The sequence below is a fragment of the Mesoplodon densirostris genome, chromosome 1, assembly GCF_025265405.1.
Source record: "Mesoplodon densirostris isolate mMesDen1 chromosome 1, mMesDen1 primary haplotype, whole genome shotgun sequence".
NCBI classification, from domain to species: Eukaryota; Metazoa; Chordata; class Mammalia; order Artiodactyla; family Ziphiidae; genus Mesoplodon; species Mesoplodon densirostris.
Genome location: NC_082661.1, coordinates 31,665,996 through 31,686,896, shown reverse-complemented (window position 1 = coordinate 31,686,896; position 20,901 = coordinate 31,665,996). Strand labels below are relative to the sequence as shown.

At 42.9% G+C, this 20,901-nt stretch overlaps 1 protein-coding gene across 2 annotated transcripts; it reads right to left on the bottom strand.

Annotated features, from left to right (window-relative positions):
- Window positions 1-854: 854 nt before the first annotated feature.
- On the bottom strand, window positions 855-19,801 carry MORN4 (MORN repeat containing 4). Of its 2 annotated transcripts, none has more exons than XM_060101154.1 (5): window positions 19,615-19,801; window positions 4,758-4,850; window positions 2,922-3,036; window positions 2,405-2,514; window positions 855-2,155 (listed from the first exon to the last, which is right to left on the bottom strand). In XM_060101154.1, the coding sequence occupies exons 2-5, from the start codon at window positions 4,822-4,824 to the stop codon at window positions 2,007-2,009; spliced, it is 441 nt and encodes a 146-aa protein (XP_059957137.1). In that variant the 5' UTR covers window positions 4,825-4,850; window positions 19,615-19,801; the 3' UTR covers window positions 855-2,006. The 2 variants fall into 2 exon arrangements, with proteins under 2 accessions (XP_059957137.1, XP_059957127.1); XM_060101144.1 differs by lacking the exon at window positions 19,615-19,801 and adding an exon at window positions 19,223-19,353.
- Between the last annotated feature and the right edge of the window lie 1,100 nt (window positions 19,802-20,901).

Sequence of the window (20,901 nt, the reverse complement as noted above, 5' to 3'; positions counted from 1 at the left end):
ACCTGGGCTCTTCTCACAGGCAACTTCTGGAAGATCTGGGCTCAGAGGAGAATCAGGTTTAGGGATGGGGCAAAAAGTTAGGGCTAGGGAGGCAGCCTAGTATACTGGTGAAGAGCTCAGTCTCTGGGATTTCCATTCTTGGATTTGCGCCTTAGTGTCTGCAAGACCTTGGAAAACTATTTAACTGCCCTGAACCTCATCTGTAATACAGGGATAATAATGGTACCTTCCTCTCAGGGCTTATAAGATCATGCAAGTGAATGGGTTAGCATGGAAGGTGAATGTTCAGAGAAAGACTTGCCTGAGGTAACCCAACAGGTGTGACAATAAATGGTCTCAGGACTTGGGCACCCTGACGTTCAAGGTGATGAGTAGTTCAGTGGAAAGTGCTTTGGAGTCAAAAAGTCCCAGATACAAATCCCACCCAGCTCTGCCACTTACTAGTTTGGGCGACCTGAGCCTGCTTGGCTTTTTTTTTTTTTTTTTTTTTTGCAGTACGCGGGCCTCTCACTGTTGTGGCCTCTCCCGCTGCGGAGCACAGGCTCCAGACGCGCAGGCCCAGCGGCCACGGCCCACGGGCCCAGCCACTCCGTGGCATGTGGGATCTTCCTGGACCGGGACACGAACCTGTGTCCCCTGCATCGGCAGGCAGACTCTCAACCACTGCGCCACCAGGGAAGCCCTGCCTGGCTTTTTTTTTTTTAATGTTCCTACCTTGCAGAATTAGATGATATTATGTAGTAACGTGTGCAGTGTCAGTTTCAAGCCCCCATCTATAATTAACTTTTAGAAACAGCAAGTGGGTCAATATTCATAAGGGTGTACAGCAAGAGAGTCAAGAAAACTAAGTATAGGCAGTTCTGGTGATTTGTTTATTCCTCATAAACACTTGTTTCTACAGTACAATTCAGAGAATAAATAGAGGCACACGGCTCTAATTTCCACCACAATCTGCTGTTGAGGAGACATTCAGTGTGAGGATAAGGGGCTGTGGGGGGGCATGTTTGGGTCACAGGGTAACTGGAGGCCTCTGTGATGAACTGTGCAGGGATCCAGTCGATCAAGATCTGATCCCTAGGCCTGATGGCCAAGGCTCATGATGGAAGAGTTACAGTGAACCAAATGCTCTTTTAGTTCACTGCCATCCCAAGATGGGTCCAATTCTACCTGAACCCCAAGGGGTTAAGGTGGGTCTGACCTACTGGTCCACTGGAAAGAAGCTGTGTCAGCCCAAGCCATCCTTAAGGATTTAGTTCACTCCATGACAGGGCCTGATGGGACCCACAGATATCTGCCCTTGCCCTGGAGTTAGTTATAAATACAAGTTATAAGATGACTGTTTATATCGGTTTCTTTCTGACAAAAGGGATCCTTTCCCATGTCTAAGGAAGGAGAGAGGAGCACAAATTATCTGCTTGTAAAGTCAAGGGAGAGGGAAATAGCATTCACTGAACCCTTCACAGGAGCAATAAACAGACACGAGGACCAGTCTGGTCAGACAACGTGGAAGGCCTGGGGCCATGGTGTCAACCAGAAGCGAATGCAGGGGTAACATACAGAAAAGCTCTGGCCTTGACTTTCTCAGGACCGCTGTACTGTCTGAGCCACTCCTATCGTTTCCCTTATTTCTCCAGGGCAGCACAGAGCACTGGCCCTAATCTGGGGCTGGGATCCTCTGCACCGAATAGGGGCAGAAGGAAGAGACTCTGTATCACTTGGCAGAAAATGAAGTAGAAGGCAGCAGCAGGTCCGCACCGGGTGACCCACGGTGTTAGGGACAGAGAGTACCAACGAGCGAGACAAGGGCAGGGCACACCGGGTACCACTGCTGCAAGGCCAGCGGCCCGAGCCTCAGACCTTCTGTGACCGCAGCCCTGCCTGGCAGGTGATGGGGCCTCTCCCAAGACTTCTGCTCCATGGTCATTCTCATCTCCTCTCACATCGGCTTCTTTTGTTCACCCCCAGCGGGTGGCGGGGCGTTGCTGTCAGCTGGGCGCAGCGCCGAGTCAGGCGGTGAGGCTCCGGGCTGACTTGGAGGCGCTCTGGGCCCGCTGAACCACCGCCGAGCACTTCTCGCGCCGCAAAAGCTTGTTGTTCTCGAACAGACCTTCGTTGCGGGGTATTCCGTGAGAACCATCAGGGAAAGTCAGCAGGCCTTTGAGGGGGACAGAGAAAATATGGGTGTGACAGTGGCATTAGTGGCTGGGAGGTCTGCTTGCTACGTAGAGGCGGAGGGAGAGAAAAGTTTGCAGCCCTTGGGTACTCTATTGGTGAGTCCGATGACCCGGCATCGGCACCTGGTCCCTATGCATTGCTGGGCATCCACAGGAGGATTAAAGCTGCAAAGGTGTCCTTCCACCCATTTATGCTCGTCAGTCCCCTGTCCTGCTGGCCCGCAACTTACCCAAACCATCCACTCTGCCGTTTTTAAATTCCCCCTCAAAGGTCATGTTGTCATGTCGAATGAAGACCCCGACGCCGTTGAACTTGCCCTGGGCAAACTCCCCCTCATACCTGCAGAAACACGAGATGTCAGCCTTCAGGATAACTCAGTCAGGCAGCTGCCAACACCAAATGTGTGGTTTAGCAATGCCAAGGAGCAAAGCTGATTCCACTCTTCCAGAGCTCCCACCCACCCAGCCAGCAGAGAAGAGTCAGTGAGTGTGTATGATACGAGGCTCTAATCGCAAGGAAATAACCTAAGAGAACAGTGGTGGGGTGGGAGGTCACTGACCTTGCCATTTCAAATTTTAGATGTATTTATAAAGTAACCAATAAAAGAACGAACGCTACTCCTTGCCTGTTTTCAGAGGGCCCGGGACAAGCTCAGGTTTGACCAGATGTTTCTCACTATCCCTTTTAGAACAGAACTTCCCTTCCCTAGTTTAAGGCTGAGAAAGGAATGATGACCCAGTACCCACCTCGAGCCATCTGAGAAGGTTAGTACCCCGAAGCCATTAAAGAGCCCATTCTCAAAATGGCCCAGGTAGGTGCCACCATCTGCAAACATCAGTTGACCAAAACCATGTCTGCGGCCTGAGCAAAGAGAAGACAGGTGTCAGGTTGGGATGGGGCAGCTTCAGGGTCCCCTCTCACAGTCCAACATCCCTTGCCTCGCATCACCCCACCCACAAAGGAAGGAAGAAAAGCAGTGACACTAGCAGGGCAGAGAACTATTACCCAGAGTAATAAGCTGGCTACTAAGATCTTCCCTTCTTAGGTCACAACCATCAGATTTGGAGCAGGTCTCTCCAAGTATGAAGATAAGAGAGCACTGAAAAATCACAACAGCTTAAAAAAATTTTAAAATAAAAATCACAATAGCTAACTTCACAGGGCCTTCACTATGTGCCACGCACTCTTCTAAGCACTTTGTATTTATCATCTTATTTAATCCTCACAACAACCTTAGGAGGTAGGCCCAATACTACTATTATTCCCATTAACAGATGCAGAAACCAAGGCAAGGAGAAGATAAAAAACTTACTCAAGATCACAGAGCAACTAAGTGGTACAGCAAGACAGCAAATGCAGCCGGCAGACTGACTCTGGAGCCCTTGACACTTAACTGCCTTGACACTCTGAGAAAAAAATTAAAGTACCTTCCGACACCATGAAGCTGCTGGGCAAACCTAACAGCCTGACTGGCAACACTAGTTTGAGCTTTGCTCCATCAATAGGGCTGTGCTTACCCACTGAACTGACCAGAGAACAGAGCAAGATACTGGAGAAGCTGCAATGCCATTCCGGGTACAAGGGCGTTCTTTTGGTGGATAGAGACTGCCCAGCAGAGCCTCGAGAAGACTCTCCTCTGAAAGGTCACGTTAAAGGGGACAGTAGGTGTTTGGGAGGCAGGAGAAAAGGCTGGGGATGTACGGAGGCAAGGTCACGTCCCATGTGCACAATTTCTCCTCTCAAGGCTCAAAAATTCATCAGCTGCAGGGATCTACCATGAAAAGAATGAGGCGTCTGGAAAGGGCGTGAACTGCTCTTCTGGGCACAACTATAAAGAGTCAAGTCTCCTCGGGGCAGTTCCGGGTTTGCTAGGACTGGACGCATGAGACTTTTAAGTGGCCAGACTGTTTCCAAACTGAACATCATTAAAGTGCTTCCTGTATAGCCTCAGGCTTGGAGGAATTCTGCCCTTCCTATGAATAGATACTTCCAAATGTAATGAGCTGTCACAGGAAATTCAAGGCAATGAATGTCATCTGCTCTTGAGTGTCTGCCCTAATTTCTTCCTTAAGATTCACTAGAATCAAGTCATTACAATGAATCTGTACTTTGCAATTTATGGGCCCTAAAAATAATTCATTTTGTTCTGCTGAGTACGTTAGCATTTATAAAAACAATTCCCAAGTAATACCACTAAAGGATAAAAGAGTGTTGGGGGGTCTCCTGGCAGGCCAGTGGTTAGGACTCGGCACTTTCACTGACATAGGCCCAGGTTCAATCCCTGGTCGGGGAACTAAGATCCTGCAAGCCACGAGGCGTGGCAAAAAAAAAAAAAAAAAAAAGTGTTAAAACACTTTAAATTTACAAGTGGGAAGATTTAACTTATTTCTGGAGATTGGAGTAACAATAGCATTTTCCAATTCCTTTATTTATAATCCTAAAATCAAAGAAAGGAAAGGCACTCTTTGGCTTTAGAAGTTAGAAATGAAGACTCATAAAGTTGTCTTATATATATCCTCATGTATTTGTCCTTCAGCCAAATGAAGTGTTCATCACTGGATGTTCCCCATGGGTCCTCTCACCCTCCTTCCAGTCGCCACGATATTCCTCCCCACTAGAGTAGGTGAAGGAACCTTTTGTCAGGGTCATGGTGGCAGCTTACAGAAGGATGAAAACTGCAAGAAATAAGCAGAGGAGAACCAGTGTCATAGGATGGCTGGAGGAAAGGCCTGTAAAGCAATTTTATAGATACCTACCTCCTAAAGGCTACCAGCCTGGTAAGTGTAAACTACCTTGAGTACATTTAACAGAAATCCCCCCCCTCTCCAACCACCACCACCATCATCGCCACCTCTGCCCAAGCAGTCTTATCCTCCTACTTGTCTTAAAAGTCTTCAGCCAGGGCTTCCCTGGTGGCGCAGTGGTTGAGAGTGCGCCTGCCGATGCAGGGGACGCGGGTTCGTGCCCCGGTCTGGGAGGATCCCACATGCTGCGGAGCGGCTGGGCCCGTGAGCCATGGCCGCTGAGGCTTCGTGTCCGGAGCCTGTGCTCTGCAATGGGAGAGGCCACAACAGCGAGAGGCCCACGTACCGCAAAAAAAAAAAAAAAAAAAGAGGAAAAAGTCTTCAGCCAGTTCCAATTTTCTAAGACCTGGGATGGAAATTTAGGATTTCTCTGTAAATATTTGCTTGATACCTACTATGTGCTTAGTCAATGTATAAAATATAGTCTCGTTCCCCGATGAGTTTATAAGCTAGCTGATAAGACTAACAACTGAAACACTGAATAATACGAGAGATGATATAATGAAGTGCCAAACTGGATGGCAGAGATGACAAAGACAAGGGATGGGCAGAACGTAAAACAAGCAGTGAAGAACGCAAAGGGCAATGCCAGACTGAGAAAACGTGGGGGGTGAAAGCACAAAGAGCAATATAAACACGACATGTGCAGTGGGAATTAGGAAGCCAGGTCTTATTCGAGTTGAAGGTTTATTTAAGGAGTAACAGGAAACAAATTCATCCACGTACACCCGGCCTAAATCTTAAATCTGAAAAGAACCTCTCAGATTTAATGCAAACTCCCTCATTTTGGAGGGAGAAACATTTGGAGAAAACAGAAGCCCGAAGAGGTTAAAAACTAGTTAGTGAACAATGATGATGATGGAACTCGTGCCCATGCCTCCCCTGACTGCTGCTAGTTCTTTTTCCCCTGTACCATGTGCTCTGCTTTTAGGGTCAGGCCAGCTTAAGGAGACCTTTGAAAGCTAGGCAGAAGGGTTGATAGCTGATAAGGTATGGAAAAGAAGAAACTTCTGGGGGTTATAATATGAAATATGAAAGCAGAGTCTAAGGAAAATGAATGTGGCAGAAGGAAGCAGGATGGGCTGGAACAGCAAAAGCCTACAGCCAGAGAAGCTGCAAGACAGGAGATGTGATCATTTAGTCGATTGTAAAAATGGGCACAAAGTGTTCTCCCTCCATCCATGCCCTTGCAGACATGGCAGATCCTCCATTAAGAGGCAGCTTATTTATTCCTCTGCCTGTTGGATCTGGGTGGGTTATCTGACTTGCTTTCGCTAATGGAACATTAGCAAAGGTGATGTAGCAGAGGTTTGAAAAGCGCTTGTTTGTTGGGCTTGCTCTCTTATTGCACTTGGAACTGTTCTGCCTCCATGTGAATGAGCCCAGGCTAGTCTGCCAGATGGTGAGAGGCCACGTGTAGCAGCTGTCCCAGCCTACCACAGATGCATGGGTGAGCTCAGGCAAGACTAGAAGAGCTGCCCTCCTGAGCCCAGCCCCAAATTACCGACCCACAGAATCACGGATTAAAGAAATGGTTGTTGTAACCACTATGTTTTGGGGATGGTGTGTAATAACACACCTAGCAAAAGCTAACTGATATACCCAGGTATGAGATCATAAAGTCTGAACTAGGGAGATAACAGGGTAATGGGAGCAGGAATGATTATCACAGATATATCACAGGATAAACAAAAACAACCTGGTAACATTTGGAGACTGGCTAGGTATAGCTTCATATGAGTGGTAAAAGAATATTTATACTCAAGGATATTCTATAAGAAAGGAGTTAAGATACCCAAAACATCAATAAATATAAACAGAGACAAATAGAATCATTTGACATATTTTTTTAAATGCAATCCCTATTTCTCTTTCTTTCCTTTTTTTTTTTTTTTTGGTAACTGGAAGTTTGTACCTCCTAATCTCCCTCACTTATTTCTCTGATCTCTCCACCCCCTCCCCTCTGGCAAACACCTGTTTGTTCTCTGTATCTATGACTCTGTTTGTTTTGTTATGTTTATTCATTTTTTTTTGTTTTTTAGATTCCACGTATAAGTGAAATCATATGGCATTTGTCTTTCTCTGATTTATTTCATTTAGCATAATACCCTCTATGTCCACCTATATTGTCACAAATGGCAAGATTTCATTCTTTTTCTTTTTTATGGCTGAGTAGTATTCATATATATATATATATATATATATATATATATATATATATATCCATTGTGTGTGTGTGTGTGTGTGTGTGTGTGTATGGAATATATACACACATACCATATCTTCTTTACCCATTCATTTATTGATGGGCACTTAGATTGCTTCCATATTTTGGCTACTGTAAACAATGCTGCAATGAATATAGGGGTGCATGTATCTTTTCTAAGTACTGTTTTCATTTTCTTCAGATAAATACCCGGGAGTGGAAGTGCTCCACTTCCACTCATATGGTAGTTCTGTTTTTAATTTTTTGAGGAACCACCATACTGTTTTCCACAGTGGCTGCACCAATTTACATCCCCACCAACAGTGCACGAGGCTTCCCTTTTCTCCACATCCTCCCCAACACCTGTAATTTGTTGTCTTTTTGGTAACAGCCATTCTGACAGGTGTGAGGTGATATCTCATTGTGGTTTTGATTTGCATTTCCCTGATGGTTAGTGATGTTGAACATCTCTTCATGTGCTTCTTGGCTATCTGTATGTCTTCTCTGGAAAAATGTCTATTCAGGACCTCTGCCCATTTTTAAATCAGGCTGTGTGATTTTTTGATGTTGAGTTTTACGAGTTCTTTGTATATTTTGGATATTAACCCCTTATCAAATACATTGTTTGCAAATATCTTCTTCCATTTAGTAGGTGGCCTTTTCATTTTGTTGACAGTTTCCTCCACTGTGCAAAAGCTTTTTAGTTTGACTAAGTCCCATTTGTTTATTTTTGCTTTTGTTTCCCTTGCCTGAGGAGACATATCCATAAAAATATTGCTAAGACTGATGTCAAAGAGCATACTGCCTACGTTTTCTTCTAGGAGTTTTATGGTGTCATGACTTACATTTAAATCTTTACTCCATTTTGAGGGTTTGTTTGTTTGTATATAGTGTGAGAAAGTAGTCCAATTTGATTCTTTTGCATGTAGCTGTCCAGTTTTCCCAACACCATTTATTGAAGAGTACGTTTTCCTTATGGTATATTCTTGCCTCCTCTGTGGTAGACTAATTGCCCATATGAGTGTGGGTTCATTTCTGGGCTGTCTATTGTATTCCATTGACCTATGTGCCTGTTTTTGTGCCAGTACCATACTATTTTGATTTCTGTAACTTTGTAGTATAGTTTGAAATCAGGGAGCATGATACTTCCAGCTTTGTTGTTCTTTCTCAAGGTTGCTTTGGCTATTCAGGATCTTTTGTGTTTCCTTACAAATTCAAATGACATTTTGAAAAAATATCAGCAATTTTGACTAATAAAGTAAGTACTAAGTAGGGGGAAAGTAATATATAGCCACTCATCTGTTCTTTATCAGCACCCTATGGGATATTCTAATTTTGGCCTATGTCATAATGATTTTGATGCAGATGCTGAAAGCTCAGAAATGGTCTGATGTGAAGACAGCCTGGTCTGAACAGAGCAGAAGCCCTGTGTTCTCACCCAAACATGGAGAGACATTCATTTCTACCCCCATAATGAAGGCCAGCTTTGTGGAAGCTCTTTTGGTGATGTTTGGAGTCACTCCCATAGGTACAACAGGGATTTTCTCACTTTTCTAGTTACTCAGGAGCTCCATGTTCAGGGTCTCTCACATTGTAGAAGATATCCCAAGACCAGGATCATTTTCTTGTCTTAATGCCCCTCAGTACCTCTGGGGGGCTATTTTCTCAGTGGCTGGCACCTGGTGTGCCATCTCTGTCCCATCCACTTTCCACAAGGTCAGCATCTAATTTCAGGCTCACGAGCCTCTTATCATCAGCCCAGCATCAGAGTATGCCTGGGGTAGAGGTCAACATGACTCCATTGCAAATACAACATTAATGAGAGGAAGAGAAGCAGTTTTCCATCGAAAGTACAGAGGAAAACGCTTTCCAGTCCAGATAGGCATGTTGATAGCTAGAGGTCACCATCAGCTCTTTTGAGAACTAATTACATCAGAGAACTAAAAGTCAGCTTATGGCACAAATCTGAGCTATTTCATTCTTTCAAAACAAGTCAGAATATGAATGGTTACATCTTCTACTAAATCTTAAAACTAAACAACCGTTCTGACACATAAATGCAAAATCATTATTTCCACAGGAAGATGATAAGATAAGGACACTTCCTTTCAATGTTCAGCAGCAGCTGACTAACTTGTCTTCACTCGAAGTTTTGGAAGGAGTTATTTCAGTGCAATTTGAGGAGCCAGACTGACTACACAGGGGCTCAGCCTCTTGTGTGTTTACTTCTTCTCAAGGCTATGTGAAACTTCCAAACAGTGGCATCCCACCAGTAGAAGGAACTTGAAAGAAAGGGAACTGTTCTTCTCCAGTTTGAGGATTATCTAGGGACCGAGTACTACCCAGCCCCTCCAACTGTAAACCTAGCCACTCTTTTGGTATGCTGTTAGCTCTTGGGCCATGCATCCTAAATATTTCAAAGCAGCCAATGAAACTTGAAAGATTAGCTTCTCATTACCAAATAGAGTGGACTGTATTTTCCAAAGATATTCGCGATCATATCTCCTGTCTTATACATTCTTCTACAATTTGACCTTGCCACTGCCCCATCAAAAAGTAGTGTCTAACTGGTCCACAAGAGACCTCCCAGCTCCACATAATATCAAACGGCGAAAATCTTCCAGAGATCTCCATCTCAACACCAGCACCCAGCTTCACTCAACGACCAGCAAGCTACAGTGCTGGACACCCTATGCCAAACAACTAGCAAGACAGGAACACAACGCCACCCATTAGCAGAGAGGCTGCCTAAAATAATAAAAAGTCCACAGACACCCCAAAACACACCACCAGAAGTGGACCTGCCCACCAGAAAGACAAGGTCCAGCCTCATCCACCAGAACACAGGCACTAGTCCCCTCCACCAAGAAGCCTACACAACCCACTGAACCAGCCTTAGCCACTGGGGACAGACACCAAAAACAACGGGAACTACGAACCTGCAGCCTGCAAGAAGGAGACCCCAAACACAGTAACATAAGCAAAATGAGAAGACAGAAAAACACACAGCAGGAGAAGGAGCAAGATAAAAACCCACCAGTCCTAACAAATGAAGAGGTAATAGGCAGTCTACCTGAAAAAGAATTCAGAATAATGATAGTAAAGATGATCCAAAATCTTGGAAATAGAATAGACAAAATGCAAGAAACAGTTAACAAGGACCTAGAAGAACTAAAGATGAATCAAGCAATGATTAAAAACACAATAAATGAAATGAAAAATACTCTAGATGGGATCAATAGCAGAATAACTGAGGCAGAAGAACGGATAAGTGACGTGGAAGATAAAATTGTGGAAATAACTACTGCAGAGCAGAAGAAAGAAAAAAGAATGAAAAGAACTGAGGACAGTCTCAGAGACCTCTGGGACAACATTAAACGCACCAACATTCGAATTATAGGGGTTCCAGAAGAAGAAGAGAAAAAGAAAGGGACTGAGAAAATATTTGAAGAGATTATAGTTGAAAACGTCCCTAACATGGGAAAGGAAATAGTCAGTCAAGTCCAGGAGGAACAGAGAATCCCATACAGGATAGATCCAAGCAGAAATATGCCAAGACACATATTAATCAAACTGTCAAAAATTAAATACAAAGAAAGCATATTAAAAGCAGCAAGGGAAAAACAACAAATAACACACAAGGGAATCTCCATAAGGTTAACAGCTGATCTTTCAGCAGAAACTCTGCAAGCCAGAAGGGACTGGCAGGACATAATTAAAGTGATGAAGGAGAAAAACCTGCAACCAAGATTACTCTACCCAGCAAGGATCTCATTCAGATTTGATGGAGAAATTAAAACGTTTACAGACAAGCAAAAGCTGAGAGAGTTCAGCACCACCAAACCAGCTTTACAACAAATGCTAAAGGAACTTCTCTAGGCAAGAAACACAACAGAAGGAAAAGACCTACAATAACGAACCCAAAACAATTAAGAAAATGGGAATAGGAACATACATATCGATAATTACCTTAAATGTAAATGGACTAAATGCTCCCACCAAAAGACACAGATTGGCTGAATGGATACAAAAACAAGACCCATATATATGCTGTCTACAAGAGACCCACTTCAGACCTAGAGACACATACAGACTGAAAGTAAGGGGATGGAAAAAGATATTCCATGCAAATGGAAACCAAAAGAAAGCTGGAGTAGCAATTCTCATATCAGACAAAATAGACTTGAAAATAAAGGCTACTAGAAGAGACAAAGGAGGACACTACATAATGATCAAGGGATCAATCCAAGAAGAAGATATAACAATTGTAAATATTTATGCACCCAACATAGGAGCACCTCAATACATAAGGCAAATACTAACAGCCATAAAAGGGGAAATCGACAGTAACACATTCATAGTAGGGGACTTTAACACCCCACTTTCACCAATGGACAGATCATCCAAAATGAAAATAAATAAGGAAACACAAGCTTTAAATGATACATTAAACAAGATGGACTTAATTGATATTTATAGGACATTCCATCCAAAAACAACAGAATACACATTTTTCTCAAGTGCTCATGGAACATTCTCCAGGATAGATCATATCTTGGGTCACAAATCAAGCCTTGGTAAATTTAAGAAAATTGAAATTGTATCAAGTATCTTTTCCGACCACAATGCTATGAGACTAGATACCAATTACAGGAAAAGATCTGTAAAAAATACAAACACATGGAGGCTAAACAATACACTACTTAATAACGAAGTGATCACTGAAGAAATCAAAGAGGAAATTAAAAAATACCTAGAAACAAATGACAATGGAGACACGACGACCCAAAACCTATGGGATGCAGCAAAAGCAGTTCTAAGAGGGAAGTTTATAGCAATACAATCCCACCTTAAGAAACAGGAAACATCTCGAATAAACAACCTAACCTTGCACCTAAAGTAATTAGAGAAAGAAGAACAAAAACACCCCAAAGTTAGCAGAAGGAAAGAAATCATAAAAATCAGATCAGAAATAAATGAAAAAGAAATGAAGGAAACGATAGCAAAGATCAATAAAACTAAAAGCTGGTTCTCTGAGAAGATAAACAAAACTGATAAACCATTAGCCAGACTCATCAAGAAAAAAAGGGAGAGGACTCAAAGCAATAGAATTAGAAATGAAAAAGGAGAAGTGACAACTGACACTGCAGAAATACAAAAGATCATGAGAGATTACTACAAGCAACTCTATGCCAATAAAATGGACAATCTGGAAGAAATGGACAAATTCTTAGAAATGCACAACCTGCCAAGACTGAATCAGGAAGAAATAGAAAATATTAACAGACCAATCACAAGCACTGAAATTGAAACTGTTATTAAAAATCTTCCAACAAACAAAAGCCCAGGACCAGATGGCTTCACAGGCAAATTCTATCAAACATTTAGAGAAGAGCTAACACCTATCCTTCTCAAACTCTTCCAAAATATAGCAGAGGGAGGAACACTCCCAAACTCATTCTACGAGGCCACCATCACCTTGATACCAAAACCAGACAAGGATGTCACAAAGAAAGAAAACTACAGGCTGATATCACTGATGAACATAGATGCGAAAATCCTCAACAAAATACTAGCAAACAGAATCCAACAACACATTAAAAGGATCATACACCATGATCAAGTGGGGTTTATTCCAGGAATGCAAGGATTCTTCAATATATGCAAATCAATCAACGTGATACACCATATTAACAAACTGAAGGAGAAAAACCATATGATCATCTCAGTAGATGCAGAGAAAGCTTTCGACAAAATTCAACACTCATTTATGATTAAAAACCCTCCAGAAAGTAGGCATAGAGGGAACTTTCCTCCACATAATAAAGGCCATATATGACAAACCCACAGTCAACATCGTCCTCAATGGTGAAAAACTGAAAGCATTTCCACTAAGATCAGGAACAAGACAAGGTTGCCCACTCTCACCACTCTTATTTAACATAGTTTTGGAAGTTTTAGCCACAGCAATCAGAGAAGAAAAGGGAATACAAGGAATCCAAATCGGAAAAGAAGAAGTAAAGCTGTCACTGTTTGCAGATGACATGATACTATACATAGAGAATCCTAAAGATGCTACCAGAAAACTACTAGAGCTAATCAATGAATTTGGTAAAGTAGCAGGATACAAAATTAATGCACAGAAATGTCTGGCATTCCTATACACTAATGATGAAAAATCTGAAAGTGAAATCAAGAAAACACTCCCATTTACCATTGCAACAAAAAGAATAAAATATCTAGGAATAAACCTACCTCAGGAGACAAAAGACCTGTATGCAAAAAATTATAAGACACTGATGAAAGAAATTAAAGATGATACAAATAGATGGAGAGATATACCATGTTCTTGGATTGGAAGAATCAACATTGTGAAAATGACTCTACTACCCAAAGCAATCTACAGATTCAATGCAATCCCTATCAAACTACCACTGGCCTTTTTCACAGAACTAGAACAAAAAATTTCACAATTTGTATGGAAACACAAAAGACCCCGAATAGCCAAAGCAATCTTGAGAACGAAAAACGGAGCTGGAGGAATCAGGCTCCCTGACTTCAGACTATACTACAAAGCTACAGTAATCAAGACAGTATGGTACTGGCACAAAAACAGAAAGATAGATCAATGGAACAGGATAGAAAGCCCAGAGATAAACCCACGCACATATGGTCACCTTATCTTTGATAAAGGAGGCAGGAATGTACAGTGGAGAAAGGACAGTCTCTTCAATAAGTGGTGCTGGGAAAACTGGACAGGGACATGTAAAAGTATGAGATTAGATCACTCCCTAACACCATACACAAAAATAAGCTCAAAATGGATTAAAGACCTAAATGTAAGGCCAGACACTATCAAACTCTTAGAGGAAAACATAGGCAGAACACTCTATGACATAAATCACAGCAAGATCCTTTTTGACCCACCTCCTAGAGAAATGGAAATAAAGACAAAAATAAACACATGGGACCTAATGAAACTTAAAAGCTTTTGCACAGCAAAGGAAACCATAAACAAGACCAAAAGACAACCCTTAGAATGGGAGAAAATATTTGCAAATGAAGCAACTGACAAAGGATTAATCTCCAAAATTTACAAGCAGCTCATGCAGCTCAATAACAAAAAAACGAACAACCCAATCCAAAAATGGGCATAAGACCTAAACAGACATTTCTCCACAGAAGATATACAGACTGCCAACAAACACATGAAAGGATGCTCAACATCTTTACTCGTTAGAGAAATACAAATCAAAACTACAATGAGATATCATCTCACACCAGTCAGAATGGCCATCATCAAAAAATCTAGAAACAATAAATGCTGGAGAGGGTGTGGAGAAAAGGGAACACTCTTGCACTGCTGGTGGGAATGTGAATTGGTACAGCCACTATGGAGAACAGTATGGAGGTTCCTTAAAAAACTACAAATAGAACTACCATATGACCCAGCAATCCCACTACTAGGCATATACCCTGAGAAAACCATAATTCAAAAAGAGTCATGCACCAAAATGTCCATAGCAGCCCTATTTACAATAGCCCGGAGATGGAAACAACCTAAGTGTCCATCATCGGATGAATGGATAAAGAAGATGTGGCACATATATACAATGGAATATTACTCAGCCATAAAAAGAAATGAAATTGAGCTATTTGTAATGAGGTGGATGGACCTAGAGTCTGTCATACAGAGTGAAGTAAGTCAGAAAGAGAAAGACAAATACTGTATGCTGACACATATATATGGAATTTAAGAAAAAAATGTCATCAAGAACATAGGGGTAAGACAGGAATAAAGACACAGACCTACTAGAGCATGGACTTGAGGATATGGGGAGGGGGAAGGGTAAGCTGTGACAAAGTGAAAGAGCGGCATGGACATATATACACTACCAAACGTAAGGTAGATAGCTAGTGGGAAGCAGCCGCAGAGCACAGGGAGATCAGCTCGGTTCTTTGTGACCGCCTGGAGGGGTGGGATAGGGAGGGTGGGAGGGAGACGCAAAAGGGAGGGGATATGGGAACATATGTATATGTATAACTGATTAAATTTGTAAAATTAAAAAAAAAAAAAAACAACAACAACAACAAAAAAAAAGAACATAGGGGTAAGACAGGAATAAAGACACAGACCTACTAGAGAATGGACTTGAGGATATGGGGAGGGGGAAGGGTAAGCTGTGACAAAGCAAAAGAGCGGCATGGACATATATACACTACCAAACATAAGGTAGATAGCTAGTGGGAAGCAGCCGCAGAGCACAGGGAGATCAGCTCGGTGCTTTGTGACCGCCTGGAGGGGTGGGATAGGGAGGGTGGGTGGGAGACGCAAGAGGGAGGGGATATGGGAACATATGTATATGTATAACTGATTAATTTTGTTATAAAGCAGAAACTAACACCATTGTTAAGCAATTATACTCCAATAAATATGTAAAAAAAAAGAATGAAATAATGCCATTTGCAGCAACATGGATGGACAAGAGATTATCATACTAAGTGAAATAAGTCAGAAAGAGAAAGACAAATAACATATGACATCATCTATATGTGGAATCGTAAAAAATAATGATACAAATGAACTTATTTACAAAACAGAAACAGACTCACAGACATAGAGAACAAACTTACCAAAGGGGAAAGCGGGGGGAAGGATAAATTAGGAATTTGGGATTAACAGATATACACTACTATATATATAACAGATAAAGAACAAGGACCTACTGTATAGCACAGGAAACTATATTCAATATCTTGTAATAACCTATAATGGAAAAGAATCTGAAAAAGTTATCTATCTATCTATCTATCTATCTAACTGAATCACTTTGCTGTATACCTGAAACATTGTAAATCAACTATACTTCAATAAAAAAAAAATTCTGAGTGAGCTGTCATTGTAAAAAAAATAAAAAATAAATAAAAAATGTAGTGTCTAGGGGCTTCCCTGGTGGCACAGTCGTTGAGAGTCCGCCTGCCGATGCAGGGGACACGGGTTCGTGCCCCGGTCCGGGAAGATCCCACATGCCGTGGAGTGGCTGGGCCCGTAAGCCACGGCCACTGAGCCTGCGCGTCCAGAGCCTGTGCTCCACAACGGGAGAGGCCACAACAGTGAGAGGCCCGCGTACCGCAAAAAAAAAAAAAGTAGTGTCTAACTCCTCATTTATGAATCTGGCTAGGCTTGTGATTGCTTCAACCAATAGAACGTGATGGAAGCGATGGTGTGTTCTGAGGTTAGATCATACAAGGTAATGCAATTTCCATCTTGCTAACTGGTAAACTTGAGCTTGGAGACCTGAGCCACCACATAAGTAGTCTGATTATCCTGAGGCTACCATGCTCAGCGGAGGCCGAGCCACATAAAAAGTCACATGTGCTGGTGCTTCCAGTTGGCAGTCCTCATCTCTGAATCATCCTAGCCCAGGCACCAGGAGTGAGTGAAGGAGCCTTCAGGATGATTCCAGTCCCCAGCCACTGAGCCCACATCCCAGCTGATGTATCATGGAGCAGAGAGAGATTATCTCCCGGTTCCTGAGTCACAGAATCTGTGAGCATCCTATGGTTGTTTTAAGCAGCTAAGTTTGGGATAATCGGTTATACAGCAATTTTAATGGGAACATCATCCCTCAACCTATCCCTGCCACCATCCTCTCCCATTTGTTTTCAAACACACATACTACGAATTCCCATTCCATTTTGTTCTAGGGAGATATAGCAAACTTCAATAGCTGATTGTCAAAATGATGTCCATTCCCAAGAACACAATTAGAAGTGCTAATTAAAGGAAACACATGTACACTCCATGTGTCTCAGGCCATGGTTGAACACACTTGACTTGAAACTTCTACATGTGTCCAAATAATTGATATTGTCACTGTCTGAGGCAGAATCAGGGTTTTCATTTATGACTTCTGTAGTTAGCCATGCTAATTATAGCTGTATAGCTACTGACCCCAAAAAGAACTCTATCAGTAACCAGGGTCCTTGAGACAAATCTAGTTTAATAAAGTATAGCCAGTGCTGATGCAGGCTAAAAAAACCAATACTTTAAAGGAATGCAGGGACTTCCCTGGTGGCACAGTGGTTAAGAATCTGCCTGCCAATGCAGGAGACACAGGTTCGAGCCCTGGTCCAGGAAGATCCCATATGCCGCAGAGCAACTAAGCCCATGCTCTGCAACAAGAGGAGCCATTGCAATGAGAAGCCTGCCTGCAACTAGAGAAAAGAAAGCCCACACGCAGCAAGAAAGACCCAATGCAGCCAAAAATAAATAAATGTATATTAAAAAAAATAAGGAATGCAAATTAGTATTTGTGTCAGCTATTCAAAAAATCTTTTTTTTTTTTTTTTTGCGGTACGCGGACCTCTCACTGCTGTGGCCTCTCCCGTTGCGGAGCACAGGCTCCAGACACGCAGGCTCAGCGGCCGTGGCTCATGGGCCCCGCCACTCCGCAGCATGTGGGATCTTCCCGGACCGGGGCACGAACTCGTTTTCCCTGCATCAGCAGGCGGACTCTCAACCACTGCGCCACCAGGCAAGCCCCAAAAAATCTTTTTAAAGAGAACAGATGGCCTAGGAGTTTAGGCTTCAGATTTACATGTGGAATCTAGTTACAAAGCCAAGACGATTCACGCTTCTTAACAGGTGCCCACCCTTCCTCTCTCTTGATAGATGGGTTGCAAAGGATCAATCCAAACATTTATCTAAAAGAAAATGACTATTTTGTGCCTATAAACCAACACACTATTAGTCTGCACAATAGACTATACCCTTGCTATCTTTATTTTCTCCCACCCCAGACATTTCCAAACAGAACTCGAAGACAGGAATGAGAACTTTTGTTTCCATTCCATTTGTCTTTTTTTTAAAATTTCAGAAATCAAACTGGTTAAAAAATACTTATGCATCCACAGTAACCTGTGTCCAAATCCAGAGGATTAAAAAAAAAAACTAACATAGAAGAGAATAGATTTTCAGTTTAAGAATATTTTTTGGAGGCATCCACCTTAACTATCTACATATAGCTTCACACTGTCCCCCTAAAGCCACCCTCCCCAGGGTATGACAGTCTTGAAAGTTCTTTCAGTTATAAAGAAAGCAGCTCTTAGGCATTTAGAATCCTAAAGAGATGAAAATGAAGGCTTTGATGAACAAAAATCTGGCTTGTAATGGACCTAGAACAAAAAGTCAAATGTTCTTTTCAAAGTATTTTAAGTGAGCTTAAAATAACGGTCTTTGTTTTAAGTCTGTAAGTCTCTTTCACTATAATTCTTCCTTCCACTGGAAAAGTAAACAAATGTACCGCTACTAGGTAAAGGTTTTATTTAGGAAGACTGTGGGACAGCTAGACTGAAGAAAGTGGGAAGAAAATCCTGACACCAGAAAGAAGGTCAAAACAAAACAAAACAAACAGAAAAACCCCAGACACCTTGGGGTGATGGGGACTGACAGCATACTATTCTATTTCATGAGAAAGTAAAATTCCTGGGCTGGGTTCTAATACAACCGAGTGACTCCCGGTGGTACCTAAGCAGTTTGGAGATGCTAGACAGTAGGGATGCCACCATCAACTAATTTAAGCATCCTACTTCCCAAGGATGTGTGTGAGGGACGTCTCTCCACCAGAGTGTGATAGAGGCGGACCCAGAGCAAACAAAGCCCTAGACCGCAACAAGACAACACTTAACTCGTCGACCTCCCCATTCCTTCTCCCACCCGGTTCTGGCTTTCCAGCACCGCTACTTCCCTCACCCCGGGTCCGCTCTCCAGGGCGGGAGGGGTCTTCTGCTCACACTGGTCTGCGATCTCCTCTGCACACAGCGCCCACGTACCCCGATCTCTATCCTGGAGGCCATGGGCTCGGGCCTCGGACCCCGCGGTAGAGACGGGAGGCCCGGGTTTGGGACCTCCGGGGCAGCAACCCTCGGATGGAGCAGCGCTCCCGCAGCCCCTGTCATTTCGGGCTGGCCTCCTCAGTCCCTTCCTCCCAGACCACACTCTCCCGGCCCCCTCCCACCCGCGCTGCCAGCCAACCTGGGCTCGGCCTTCCGGGATGATCGTCTCGCCCTGACGCGGGGCGGACCTCCGCTCCGCCTGGCTCGCCCCTGCCACCTGCCTCTCCGCCACCACCTCCAGTGCCTGCCGCACTTGACGCCGCCATCCCGGGCAGCCGCACTGAGCACAATTCCCGCAGCCCATTGGCTGTTACCTAGGCAACCGGGAGCAACGCCACTCCCCATTGGCCCAGCCTGGGTTCTACGCCATCTTTGTGCGGGGCTGAGTGTTAAGGGAGCCCTGGGCCAAATACCAGAAGGAGGGGTGGGGCTGACCCACGGTGCCACCTCAGCCACCCAGAGAACTCAGGTCTCGCCTACCAAGAGGTAGCCTAGCTGAAATGTCAACTCCAAACCAAACAAAAACCAAACCTGCGTCAGAAGCAACAGTCACCACCTACACAAGCGGCTCCGATCCTGCTCCGATCTCCACAGTTGTCAATGGCACCGACGCGGAGCTAAAGGACAGAGCCCAAAACTGACTTTTGAGGTGCGGCTTTGTAAATTGTGAAGCGCAGGATGGGGCAACTGCAGTTTCATGAGTGTCAGCCCTGTGCCAGCATTGTGATGATATCAGGGCACTTTTGCATTCATTATACGGATTTGTGTTGCCGTTGTCATGACTCATATCCTTTGTATTTAAAATATAGTGCCAAGATTGGAACAAATCCTCTCAAATACCATGCACACCAACCGGTTTATCCATATGTTTATTTACCTAACAATGTAAATACAGCATGATGCTAGGTTCTGCCGGGCTAGAATAGACATGAACACTGCTCTCATAGGATTTACGGCCTCGATGTGGAGAAGAAAAGGTTCATGTACATGGAAAAATCCAAGTCTATATTTAATTATTATGTACTTAATTATTAAGAGAAGGCAGGCGAATGAAGAGAGTAAGCAAATTGCTTCTCTGAATTTGGCTTTCCTAATCTGTAGAAAGGATGATAATAGTAATAATGATAAAGTCTCCCCAAGACTTGTATGAAAATACAATGTAAAGTGCTCAGTACTGTGTCTGACATTGTAAGTGCTCAATAAACTGTAGTTTTAAAAGATTTGGATTCTGTTTTCAAATCCCATCTCTGCCACCAACTGTGTGTGACTTCAAGAAAGGTGGTAAGCTCTCTAGCCTGTGAAATGAGATTGCACTAGCAAACCCATAAGATTCAATCCAGCTCTAACTCACTGGTTCAACATGCTGAACTGTGTGGTGTTAACTATGGATATAATTACAATAGTTGAGGAACGGAGTGTCGAGAAAACAGATATTAGATTGGAGAATGTGTATTTAGAAAATATGAAGAAATAAGGTTAAATAGATTGTGGTCAAATTATGGATAGACCTGAAAAAGTAGAAGATACAGTTTGCAAAATGTAGTTTCTTGTATCTGCAAATTTGTACACACAGAAAGTAGACTAGAGGTTACCAAGAGCCAGGGGAAGAGGATGTTATTGTTTAACAGGTACAGAGTTTTTGTTGGGATGATGGAAAAGCTTTGGGTATAGATAGTGGTGATGGTTACACAACATTGTGAATGTATTTAATGTCACTGAATTGGACACTTATGAATGGTTAAAATGATAAATATTACATATATTTTACCACAATAAAAAAAATGTAGTTTCTTGATCAGAGCAGTGACACAATAAAAC